Source organism: Pleurodeles waltl, chromosome 1_1 (genome assembly GCF_031143425.1).
Source record: "Pleurodeles waltl isolate 20211129_DDA chromosome 1_1, aPleWal1.hap1.20221129, whole genome shotgun sequence".
Lineage (NCBI taxonomy): Eukaryota > Metazoa > Chordata > Amphibia > Caudata > Salamandridae > Pleurodeles > Pleurodeles waltl.
In genome coordinates, this window is record NC_090436.1 from 364,044,648 (window position 1) to 364,058,085 (window position 13,438).

General features: G+C 38.4%; 2 protein-coding genes across 4 annotated transcripts in view; both read left to right on the plus strand.

The window, feature by feature from the left end:
• SHLD3 (shieldin complex subunit 3) overlaps positions 1-7,147 on the plus strand; it is a 31,972-nt gene extending 24,825 nt beyond the window's left edge. Inside the window, exon 2 of the mRNA XM_069222826.1 lies at positions 2,759-7,147. Within this exon, the coding sequence (XP_069078927.1) occupies positions 2,842-3,597 (756 nt within the window). The 5' untranslated portion in view covers positions 2,759-2,841 and the 3' untranslated portion in view covers positions 3,598-7,147. The remainder of the gene's footprint in view (positions 1-2,758) is intronic.
• The window catches only part of TRAPPC13 (trafficking protein particle complex subunit 13), a 321,232-nt gene that overhangs the window by 24,827 nt on the left and 282,967 nt on the right, over positions 1-13,438 (plus strand). The window lies entirely within an intron of this gene.

The window sequence follows — 13,438 nt, forward strand, 5'->3', positions numbered from 1 at the left end:
AATGCTTGTCTAACGCTGTCCAAGACTGTGAGATCCGCCCCTAACTCAATCCTGCACTTGGGCTCTTACTGAAAGCAGGAAAGAAAGAGGAAGTTCCTGAGGAACGGGCTGCACGTATAGACGTTTTGTGGACTAATTGGTTGCAGTTTTTTTGGTAGTTCTTTCCCGTGGGGTTATGGGAAAGTTCTTTAAACAACTACAGACAGTATTAAAAAGGAAGGAAAGATGAGCATAATCTTGGTCTCCGGTCCTAACATAGAATTGGTATGAAACACAGAAATTAGTTCAATGAGCAATACGAATCTTGAAAGGCCAAAAGTTTAAAAGCAGAACTAGAAATATTGTGCTACTTGTGTTGTGGCACACTCTAAAATTATTTAGAGTTATCAAGACATTCTATCAAGGTTAGTATGAACTCAGCAGTGATCCATCTGTGTTTGGCACGAAGCCTGCCGCTATGTGTGTACTGGTTTTATTTGCAAGTTTTAAATAATTTGATTGTGTGCCTTGACTTAAGCAACAGATTCCTGTCTCTAGTTTTGCCTTTTACCTTTGTCTCCTGAGGCATCTAATCACACAGTCTGTCTGGGAGGGTGTTTTGCTTAAATCTGGCCAAGAAAGCCTCCTTCATACCATTAATAGCAGCATAATTACGTGATTAAAAGGCGACATCTCCTTTGAGGATTATTTATATGCCTACCTCTTTCAAGTGATTTCACTTTAGCTGGTCTGTGCGGAATGGATTTCTAATGCCGGCAGCTATGTATTGGTGACAACCCCAGAGTGTATGACCTGCTGGAGACAGGCCCCTCTGGTATCTGGAATGAAGACTGGCAGATTATTTTGCCGTTGGTATTTTGTAGGTCAAAAAAATTCTCAGTCAGTATGTATTTGATGGTGTAAACGGTGTTCCTCGCTGTCAACTTCCTTATCGTAAGAAGGGGTGGACCCTGCAAAGCAACAAGAGTTGGTCTCAACAAAAAGGTACCCTAACCTTTCAAAAGTCTCCTGTCTGATCTTCTTATTATGGGGCATCTCGACCTCCCGGAGACACTGCTGATCTCTTCCTGGCTGTCCTATGTACTAGACCTGCCAAAGGTGCCTTTACTGACACTATCTACTAAAGAGCTGACATTTCGTCAACGGTGGATTTAGCAATTGTATTGGAATTTAAGTTCATATGATCTCTGTAGTGGGGCTAGGTTTTGACTACACAGTCAGAGTCACTGGAATAAAGCCTCCGATGTCATAGCAAGCAGTATAGCACTGTTGCTTCCCAAGAAGTTCCAGAGTGCAGGTATGCTGGTGTCTTAAAGGCAAAATAGCATACCTACCCTTTTGAAAATACTCTCTATTGCCTGCTTATGGTACGGGAGGCACAAACATGCGTCTGATTTGGTGGGAATATCCTGACGACCTAGTAGTGGCTCAGAAGAAGGATTATCCTGTTTGCTGTAATTCCTTTTTTAAAAAAAATAGTTTTCTGTGTGTAAATAGAAAGAGGATTTTTATGTTCAGTTTACTTTTAGTACCTTTTACATTGAAATCACGTTTGTGTGGATCTTCATTATGTTCAGAGAGGCAAAAACCAGCTCTGCCTCTAGCTTTCAAATATCTGTTGATTCATCTGTGAGCACAACGGGCAACGTTGTATCATACAGCTTTCCTAAGCACCACAGGCACTGCATATGTGTATCAGTTACAGACCTTTGTGGAACTTGTAAAAAGGATCATTGTCTTGATCCCACCTCTCCACCAACTCTAGCGAGGGCGAAGGCCAGTCTCTCACCGTTGTGAGGCAAGTGCCGCAATTCTGTTTTTCCCTAAATGAAGAATTATAATCCTGGTAAAACATGGATTTTGAAGATTTACCTTCCTGCAAGATGTTATGACTGCCACTTGAATGCAGGTTTAGTGTAGCATGTAACAGTGAGCAAGTCCTGCAGGTGTGGATAAATCATAAAGGCTGCCTGTCTGTCTTTATCCATTGAAGCATTGTAAGTTTTCATTAATGCAGAAACATACTCTAGCATAACATCAAGGTTTGGATGAGTCCATGTCCAGCTGAGGTTCCGGAGGGTAAAAAAGGAAGAATCCAATGTAAAGACCTATTCCTTCCATGCTCTGTAGATATTTATCGAGTGTTCAAAAGACATTCACTCTGAGGTAGTATATTTACATTTTATATCTCCTTTATTAGCACCATACTAGTTCAACCTGTCAAAAGTCTATTTGATAAACATAGACTGCTACTAATACTGATTTATTCTGATATCTAGTGCCATAGCCTGTCCTATTGTCCAAAAGTTCTCTTCTCACACTCCATGCATGGCACATTTATTGTCGGTCCGTAGATGCTTATTTTAGACCATACAATAGTGTACCTTGCCTAGACCCAAAAAGTATTTGTAACAGATGAAAATGTTGAAGCACACAAACATCTTCTCTGCACAGTTTAAACGGCAAGTGCTGGGTTGATCCTCGAACACTGATGAAATGATCATGGTACTTATCATAGATTGAGTCAGGATAGATTTTCCTTTAAGATGCGAAGAAATTGCAGCCCCACTGAATACTGGATTTGGTGTTTTTTTTTTTTTTTTTTTCCAAGATTGCCATATTTCTTTTTATCTTGTTTTACTGAAAACAAAACTGCTTTTTGTGAAATAGAAGTCACTATCATCCTGACTCTGATTAGTTTTATTAAAGTAGTTAAGTAAGTCAGTGTATCCTATGCCTAATATTGCTTCTGCTTTAGGTCCTGCTTCCTTCCGCTGACACATGGACAACGAAGACTGCAAGAAGGAAGTGCTTTGAACCAACTGGCTGGAACACTACAGCATGAGTGTGGAAGTAGTGGTGCATTATCGTCCAGGATATGGTGATAAAAGGAGCTTGCAGAGAATCACAGAAGCGGCACTGGAAAAATTCCCCACTCGAATTGTACCAAAATTTATGCCCTGGTTTTCAAATGAAAATAGCAAACATTTGCTAAAGCCGAAAAAGAATCCACCAATTCTTTCTTTTGAGGATGTAGAAAATATACGACATAAATGTCCTGCTTCTCAACTTCTAACTCCATCACAAGGCATTGACTGTACAAGGTTGTTACTTGAGTTTCATCCCAACTTGAGTCCGAGGAAACCCCTATTTCGCTCTCAAACTGTGCCTTTGGATGTTGATTGTGGTAATTTTCAAAAAGTCTCTTTGAATAAAATTAAAGCATTGCGAAGGCGTTGGAGTGTGTCGATTCCTAGTGATCGCTGTAAGAATAAAATTATTCCTTTATCTAAGGAACTACAGGGCATTTTAGACAGGCTCAATCTTCATTCATTTTGTAGAGCACGATGGACAATTGAAGAATCTGTCTGTGTTAGACACACTCTAGAGGACACCTGGGCCTTACTAAACAGCATCATCCGACACAAAGAACTCCCACTCTGTAATGCTACAATACAAAGAGACATTGGACAGATTTTGGTGTTTTGTGACATATTCTGCTGTGAATATGTTGGGGGTATTCTTAAGAAAAGGTTGCACTTGGTGGGAAATATCCTCTTACATGTACACAAATATGGAATAATCTTTAGTTTGTAATTTGTTTACATTAAAGTCACATGGAACGTTCTCCATTTTAAAAGGCGCTCATGTTCCTTTCCTGATACTTAGTGACGAAGATGAATAGATAAAAATTGGTTTGTGCATACTGAGTACTAACATCTGTGATAGGCACAGGATGTAAGGACTGCACTGCTTGAGATAATTAAAATATGTGCTGCAATCCAGCAGTAGGTTTAAAGAGTAAAAGCAGAAAATTAGGATTTCCTCGTAGATTGTGTGCCCGAAAGTCAGAGCCAGTTATGGTGTAAATCATTTGAATAGAGTATTATGTTCAAGCTGTTGGATCCCTTGGATTATTATACGAGAAAGGCAGCTTAAGGCTTTATGTAAAGTAAAACTTGCATCGCTTTTTTTAAGATAAAGGTTTTAGTAACTGAAGACTACACACTCAGCACAAGACTTGGCTTGAAGATTCTGCATGTCTGCATTGCCTTTAAGCCACGTAGATGTTAATGAGAAATCCCACCAGAATGTTTGGGTATCTAGATCACCAAGTTAATATTCTGGTGCATGAAAATAAAAACCTTACCTTTTAAGCTCTTCCAAGATAATACATCAAAAGTCTGTAAATGCATGTAAGCAAGAGGGGAAAAAAACAACCATAATTGGCCCTCACTGGCCATCCACAAATGTCAAGTTATCCCATTCAGCTAAAAACATGAAGTGTTGTATCTTTTCATAGAACTAAACGTGTGTCACTGTGTCCTATTATGCCATGTGAATGTACCCTGGGTCACTGATAAACAGATTCCTGTCGCTGTTTATCAAAGTTAATTTCTTAAATCATTCAGAATAGTGATTCCCAACCTGTGGTCCGGGGACTCAGGGGGTCCACGGCTGCTTAGAAAATGTAATAATATGTACAGATTAGGTCCCCAGCTTTCAGTAATGACTCATTGGTGGGACCCCAGATTTCAATAATGATTCAGTGGGGGTCCCCGGGTCCCAGCACAGATAAAGTGGGGGTCCACAGAAGTAAAAAGGTTGGGAACCACTGCTTCAGAACATACTAGATTTTGGTCCTTAAGAATACTGTAACATCTGCATCCTTCATAAACAGTAAGCATTGTGCAAATGATCGGTTGAGTTAAATGAATTGGCATTACACTTGCAATACACTTTAAACTATTAGATGGGGAAAGGTCTTTGGGGAAAACCGGCAGTGTTCATACACTAGTCAGTGTAAATTTTGCAGTATTCCATGAGGGTAAAAGCATAATTTGTTGGGGCTATATCGGACACCTGGAGTAAAGCTTCTTAGAATATTGAAGCTTATTATTTTGAATGCATTCACGCACAAGTAGCCTAACACTTACTTCTTGGAAGAATAAAATGCAGTACGTTCACAGACCACTTCAGAAATGTTCTTCACCTATGACCTCACCCTCTTTAACAACATGGAAACCAATTAATTTAGCCAACTCTTTGTCAGTTGAAGAATTGGATCTCTGTTTGAAAATCATGGCTTTGTAACATTAAGTGGTCCTCAAACCAAAAAAAGTCAAGCCGTGGCAATGTTTGATGCGTATATTAACCCTCTAATCAAAGATGTTGTGTTCAGTAATTATGCATTCAGTTTTGATTTGATTTGATGGTATTAGAGAGCTAAGAGAGGGCATATAGTACCCTGCATCCTACATTACAGACACTTAGTAATTGCACCATCAAGGAATCACTTTTTTCTTCTTAAAATATACTTTACACTGGAATCCCAAATTAAACGTGGTCTGGCAAATTTCTTCCTGAATATTTATTTTAAGCAGTTTATTAATTCACCCGTATTGCATGAATGTTAAGCTACTATGCAGAATTTCCCGACAGTTTGATGGCCAATCTTTCTGACTTAAGCTTCAGTAATTCAGTATGATTTTCTATGAAGAAAGGTAGTGTATTTATAGTTTGATCATGAATACGTTGACGTGAAACCATAATTGAGCAAATTATTGCACATCGGAGATCCAGGGCTAGGTGGGAAACAAAACAAAAACAATGATGCAGTTTTTAAAAATATTGAACGTTTATCTGTAGTTATTAATCCAGTATGGTTGATTGCATTCCACATTACCTCGCTGATGGCAGGTGATGATTAGTCTACTACTCTGTGTCATCTGCTGCCCTCTTTCCCCCCGTTTGCCAGTGCCCTTCAGTTAACATACAATTGTCATCAAGTTCTTACAACATGGAGGATATTCTTACAGTACAGTTATATTCTTGAAAGTACTCTGAAGAGTTTGCTCTATAAATAAAAGATGCATGTTGTTCTCTCACTGCCACGTTAGTACTTTTTGGTGAGTTCCTGCACAGTGCTTGCCACCTCCCACATTATCTTCAGTCTCCATGCCAACAAAGAGAGCACTGCTTTCAGTCCCCATGACTTATAATCCTTCATTAATACCCCAAGTACTCTCCCTGTCTTCTTATTGGAACATTGTTAGCTTGTGTTTCTTTCATGCTGTGGCCAACATTACTATGTACTCATTAATAGCTAGCGTTCTTAGATGTCCACTGAATGAATTTGGGCAGCATAAGGAGCACTGTTTGCAGGTGCAGCACTACTGATAGTTGAATAAACAAAGGAGAGGTCACATGTGATAACTTTAGCTTTGGAGGTCGCAGCTGGAGAACCTATCATTTTGTAGCCACTTAAGATATCAAAATGTTTTCCAAAGGTTTTTGACTACGACAGGTGCTTCTGCAATTACATGATGCTAATTGCATCCTTCTATCCCGTTTCATGTAACATGTTTTTACTCACTGTCTTCTGTTTTAATGGCACAATGTAGTTATGTGTATTGCTGATGTGCTTTACTTGGACAGCTGAACCTTTACTTGAAACGGAAGCTTCTCTAAATCTGACGTCTCAGTATAAATAAATACACCACAGACAGAAGGCAAAAGCCAGCAAGATCTGGTATAGCTCCCCCTTCTTCTGAAGTGTAAATGTCTGGCATTCTGTTTTTTTGTAATAACGTGAAACCAAACACAATGATTCGTCGTTTCCATCATAAAGGTTGATTTATTACAAGGCTTGCAACCAGATCGTGTTAAAATCATCCAGGCCCCCTCATAATAAAAAGAATCACCTGGCCCTCATAACCTAGTTAGTAATTATTAACCCATTCTGCCCACTCTGCCAAGCCTTTGAAAAAGGTGTTGTCACACAACTGTAAAGTCCGATCTTAAAATTAAAAAACTCTCTCGCTGCACCTTTCCAGTAGTTACTGCCCCCAAAAAAGTTTTGCCTGCTGCAGCCCACAAACTCACGAATCCCACTACATGAATTCCTCAAGCTGCCCCTTCTTTTATGCAAATGTGATATCTGGCGGTCCACTCAAGAAGTGTCTTTGATGAAATATACTTGTCAGTGCCATGAATTTAATGCATATTATCTATATCCTTGAAATCTATAGTTTCTAGATAATTTAATAAATGTTTTTGATTTCTCTATACTAGCTAGTTGATTATTGTAAAACCTTTTGGTGTTTAATTTGTGCATTGTCTATAACCTCATTAAATAAATCCGTAAACATGGAATTTGGATTGTGCTTTACTGGGGATCAGCTTGCTGGGAAATCCTTTCTCAATCATGCAGAAATAGGTTAGAAATTAATATTTCTTTCAGTCAGACGTTTCCACATTATGCCTGTGAGACAAAATTGAAAAGTATGAGTAAGTTTGCATGTATGGTATTTCTACAGAGCAGGCCTAACCATAAGGAAAGGAGAACCCTGTACACAGTCAAAGACCAGCATAAAGTCAACGAGTGATGCAGACTCTGCGGTCAACCCAGTGGCATGCACGGCCAGGGGTGGCATAGTTAAATATGGTAAACAATGTTTGTTTATATTAAAATTAAAATAAAAAGCCTAGAAATTCACTGAAAACGCAAAGGTTAAAGTGACGTTCTAATTAAGTATGGTGATAAGTTGCATTGCATTACGCAAAAAACTTCAGAAATTTCACGGATTAAAACAAAGGTTAAAGTGACTCTAGATGAAAATGTCAGTGTAAATGTTACATTTTAAACTAAAAACCCACTGCAATTCACTAGTTGGTTATTTCAAGTAACTATTACTCACCCATACTTTGACTTGAGATAGACGGATGTTTGGGGTGTATACTGTTGAAAAGCTACCTTCTGACTTTTAATGTTTGGGGCGCTCGTACTGCTACAATGCTATTTCACAGTGCTACAAGCAATGGAGAAAATGTAGTCAGCTGAGACTAGCAAAATATAAGAAAAAGGCCTAAAGTGTATTTGCACACCTATAACTTAAATACTTTAAAGGCTTTTCTGAAACTTAGGCAGTCTTGTTCTAGACTGAAGTGGCGCATAAGACAGTTAAGAGATGAGACTGATTAGTGTACAGCTGTCCTCCAATAACTTAAATTATAGCTTAGTTGAGTTAATGCCAATTTTATCTAAACAAAATGTAATAGACTTTATATGTTTAAGCAATCCTTTCATATAGGGAAATGTAAATTCTCCCTCAAAATGTGCTTGGAGCAACTGTCAATCGTAATTCTTACAAAAGAACCAATTATTAACAAAAAATGACCTTATTTTTTTTTAAACTATTACTGAAACCAATGCTATTTTTGCTTGTGGATCAAAGGTCAGCTTTGGAAAGACCCATGGTTGCTGCTTGTCCTGATTACTTTAATAATATACTCTTTGCAGGCTTACCGAAAGTTTCTATTAGAAGTTCTGAAATCTACACCTTGATTAGCACCTTGTCCCTGGTAATCACCACAATTTACGTACTCTGTGCATGTTGCATTTGTTGTTGATCTTTATACAAAAATATTATATTTAAAGGGACTGCTCTGATCCAAAGTTATATCGTATAATGGTCAATTATTTTCAAATATATTTGTAATCTGCAGTGGATTAATGTGATTGTATTAGTTTGTTGGTCTAACAGTTTTGTGGGTTAAGAAAAGCTCTCTGGCACTTCATTTGTAGCTGGTGCATTGATGTCAGGACTGGGAATATAAAAATGGTTCTCTTCCAACTGACCTTCTTCTCAAAGTGGCGGTATGTAGATTAGAGGAGATTAAGAGGAGATAAAAGTGCATCCATTGATGTTAGTCTCAATCATTGCCCAGATGAGCAACAACCTGTTAGACAGCAGGAACAGAAGGGATGATTTTCTCTATCAGTTAGTCAAATGTAGTTCCCAATTTGCCAAGCTTCTATATGGGAAATGGCCTTTGGTTAAGCACCTTTTCAGATGGGTCAGTAGCCTTGTGCTTCTTGGGCTATTGGACACAGGAGTGTAGGTCTTTGTTTCAGCTGCTGCCAGCAATATTTGTATTTAACCTCTCTTGGGTATGCCCTAAAGTAGTGGTGAGGTTTCAAACAATTTTAGTCCCTTTTAGATATTCTGTTTTAAGATAAATACTTTGTTGGTACTCAGTCTTCTGCAGTGTTAGTCTGAAGGCTATAGAGTTTGAGAACCTCATGAGGTGGGACTAGTGCTAAATTCTCACGTGCAGCACTTGGCTGGTATATGGCAGTGTCTGAGTCTGGACAATTGTAATTCATTTATTACAGTTTTCTTGACCATCTTTTTCACATGTTGAGTAGGGTGCATAATTCTACTGTTTGTTTAGCATGTAGGCTCGAATAGTAAGACACTATGGGGCTCATCACGAATGTGGCGGACCCACCGCCACATTAAAACCCTGCTGGTAGGACCTCCAGCGCTGCCAGGATCATGGATCCCGGTGGTCTAGAGGTGGTGGAGATCCTAATCCGCCAGGGCAGCTACTTGGTTCTCCGCCAGCCTTTTCATGGCATTAAAACTGCCATGAAAAGGCTGGCGGAGAACAGGTGCAGGGGCCTCTGCACTGCCCATGCGCATGGCATGGACAGTGCAGGGCCTCCCCCAACCAGCACCCTTGCAATGTTATCTGTCTGCTTTGCAGTGAACATTGCGAGGGTGCTGGTGTACCCTGTGGGCTACAGCATTGCTGCCTGCTCAATTTCGAGCCTGTGACAATGCTGTAGCCTCTTTCCCGGTAGGCTGGCGGGTGGAAACCCAGGTTTCTGCCCGCGAGCATAGTGGGACACTCTTAATGGGGCCGGCGGGGCAGTAGCCTATGTGGCGGCAACCTCGCCATCAGAATTTCAGCAGACTCGTAATGATCCCCTAATTTTTTCAACTGCCAGGAGCTCACTGGACTTGCTTGTGATCAAGATTTGTTTTCAGAATCTGTCCAGTATGTAAATTGACACATAGTTGTGTTGCTTCCTATCTGGGATATGCCTTGCTAAACTAGGTTCCTCCCACTGCCTTCAGAGGAAATAGTGACGTTTTTCTGTCTATGCAGTTCAAACTGAGCAAGAAAGAAGGCTGTTTCTTGCTTATTGCTCTGAAGGCATATAAAATAATCTAAATAAACAAATGTAGTAAAACCCATAAATTGCATTAAAATCTGTCATTGTACACAAGCAATACAGTGAAATTACAGAGTACTTATTACCTTCTTACATGGACCATTTTAGTAAATGACTTGCTGGAAAACGCTAAGAGAACTATCTGTATTTGTCAGGTTTTTCATCCTCAAATGCCCCCTCGCCCAATTCTCCCCCCCCCCCCCTCCCCCCCCTTGAGTTCTTGACCAGTGCGTTAGACTTTCTCTGGTATAAAGCACTATTTAAATCTAGTTAATGGTAGACACAGAAACATTGGCAAAGCCAATAGGTTTCGCCTATGAGAACTATTGTCTTTGTCTTTTATTTTTTATTTTTTTAGACACGTTGCACAGCAGCACGGGATACTCTGCAACTTAAAGAAGAAAAAAAATAACTCTGATGCGGCTAGCGCTCGTCGGATTTTCTTTACTGTCAGCCATGCTGCACAGCTGCCTTGCTGCTGTACAAGATGGCTCAAAAACATTGACAAAGCCAATTGCTCCTAGACAAGACCTATTGGGTTTGACATTTTTTCACAGATAAATAGAGAGAGAATACTAAACTGTGACAAGGGCAGACACATCTTCCAGAGATCCACTTCAGAATTGCATATATTAAAACAAAACAGTGTCATAAAAGTGTCTAATATTATTTATGTTTATGTAGTGCAAGTCTTACTGTAAAGATATTAAGGGATTTTACTTATATTTTAGGGCACTTAAACTGTGTGTGGGGACAAACCTAACAATTAAATGTGCACCTTGTTGCCTACCTAATGACGCCCGTTTCCCTTGATAAAAATACATTCGTTGGAACCATACAATCAAATCCCAGCTACCTGCACACAGACTGTAATCATGAGCAAATGTACAGTAAAATGCGTTTGAACCAAATGTACAACAGGTATGTTTCCTTCCTAAATAACTTAGCTGTAGCTGTAAATAACCTATTTTGAAGGCTTGTTTTGTTCTAGTAGAAAGGGACGTCATCTGCTCACAGCAAGAATCAAGAAAGGAACGCACTCCACCCTCACTACTTTTCACATGAGTATAAAAGCATTGCACCAAGAGGGTCTCATCTATTAACCTCTTGTTTACAGAAGGTATGAATGGAAATAGTTTGGCATAATATATAGAGAGAAAAAATACCGTATCAATAGAATGCTCACAGTGACATGACCCTACCTGGACATGTTACGCCCATAAAACACATTCCCTTAAGTTATAAATTCAAATCCCAACTGCATGCACACAGCCTCGAGTGTCAAACCTTTTTTAAACAGCTCCCTCAAGAACTGCAGTTATTTCCTAAAGCCTAATGGGCCATTTCCAGAAACCGGACGCGAGTCTTTTCCTTGCAGAGCTAATGAAGCTGCCATTTATCTCCACACAAAATGCATGGCCTGGCTCAGTTGCTACTTTTCTCTTTATGCTGGAAAGTGTGTGTGTGTGTGTGTTTTATTTTTTATTTTTTTTTATTACAATTATTTATTAAGATTTTTTTTTAAAAATACATAGATATTGAATAACTTTCGCATATTAGTCCAGGAATAGAAAAAAAAAAACATGGTTCATGAAGACAAATTATGCAGTAAAATAAAAGATGGAGAAAAGACACCAAGGATCCACAAAAAAACCAAGAGTTGGTTCCATAATGACTATTTCAAATGCTGATAAAGCAAACAATACAACAAGAATAGAATAAAAATAAGAAATGTATACCTTCAAAACTAAAATCTCCAGTGTGAACCGAAGGATATCAAGAATGTAAAACCTAGTTGGTCAACTTGAATTTAGAAAAAGACTGCATACATGGTTAAGAACCAAATTATCATTCAGTTTATAAATCATTTTCTCAAAATGCACAGCATCAAACTTATCTTCAAACCAAGAATGAAGACTTGGAGTAACAGTGGATCTCCAAATGTAGAACGTAAATTTTTGCTAAATTGCGAGCAGTAGAAAGCCACTTGAAGGTATTAGTGGACATGGGTGGCAGTTCTGAAATATCATGTAGAAGTGACAAACTATTTGAATGAGGAAAATCTATAAAGGAATATGTTCTGAAATAACTTTTAATCTGAAGCCAAAATATATGAATGTTGGGACATTTACATAATATATGAACAATATCACAAACTGAAGACCTGCATTGCCAGTATAGAGAATCAGGACTTATTTTAGCTGAGTACAATTTAGCCTGGGACCAATGGCAACAATGTAGTATTTTGAAATAATTGAATTTAAGGTAGGAGTTCTTTAGTCCTTTGTTACAACTGTCTAGTTATGTTATCCCATTCCTCATCTTCAGAATTCACATTCAATTGTGTGGACCACTACGATTTTAAATTATGTGAATTATCAATAGAAAATGAGGAGTCAATAAGAACGGCATTGAGCCGGGAGACTGTACTAATGCTTCCAAGTATGAATATAAGATGCAATTGGAGAATGAGATGTTTTTTCAGGATTTTTCATCTTGCTTAGAGCAAGGGCTGAGATAAGTTGTATATATCTGTTAAGGTGTAATGATTGCAACTCAAATTCCTGTTGTAAACTGGAGAATGACTTAACAGAGTGAGTTGACACAAATACATCTGATATCCTATGTATTTTATATTTAATCTGAAGAGTGCAATTAAGTTCAAATACCTTGTACAGAATGTCACCATTATCCCACAATGGAGCTTCATGATGGAGACAAGGATGGGTATTCGTAATCTTATGTGCTTTCTGCCATGCTAGTTGTGAAGAGAGAATAATATGATTATTGGAATTCATAAACTTCGATCTTTTGTTATAATAAATTGCTAAGTCCAAATCGGATTGACGGATGGACTGTTCCATCATAACCCATAACTGTGTGTTCCTATGGATGGGTAATATTTAAAGAGAATGAGCCAACCATTGTGCAATCCAGTAATCTTCTAAATTAGGAAGATTATCATCTGTGATGAAGAATGAATTTGAATGTAATTTGAAACTGCTTAAGTGAGGTTTGTGACCACCCTATACAAAACAAGAAATCATGTATGTAAGTGATTTAAAGATAGGTCTAGGGATGGAGATTTGAATCATTCCAAAACATAATTAAATTTGGGAGTCTTATTCATTTTTATAATCGTTATCCTACCCCATAAGGATAATGTAAAGATTGTCCATCTCAGAAAATCTTTTAGTTTGATCCTTTATAGGATTTAAATTATCCGTAATCATATCCTTAAGACCACTAATTAGGTAAATCCCGAAATATTTTAAATTTGAATGCGGCCATTTAAATTGAAGACCATCAATAATGGGTATAGAAGTGACAGGGGTTATTGGTAGGGCTTTGCATTTAGTCCAATTAATTTTATAACCAGAATTTTTGTTAAAGTATTTAATTGAGAAATCAGCA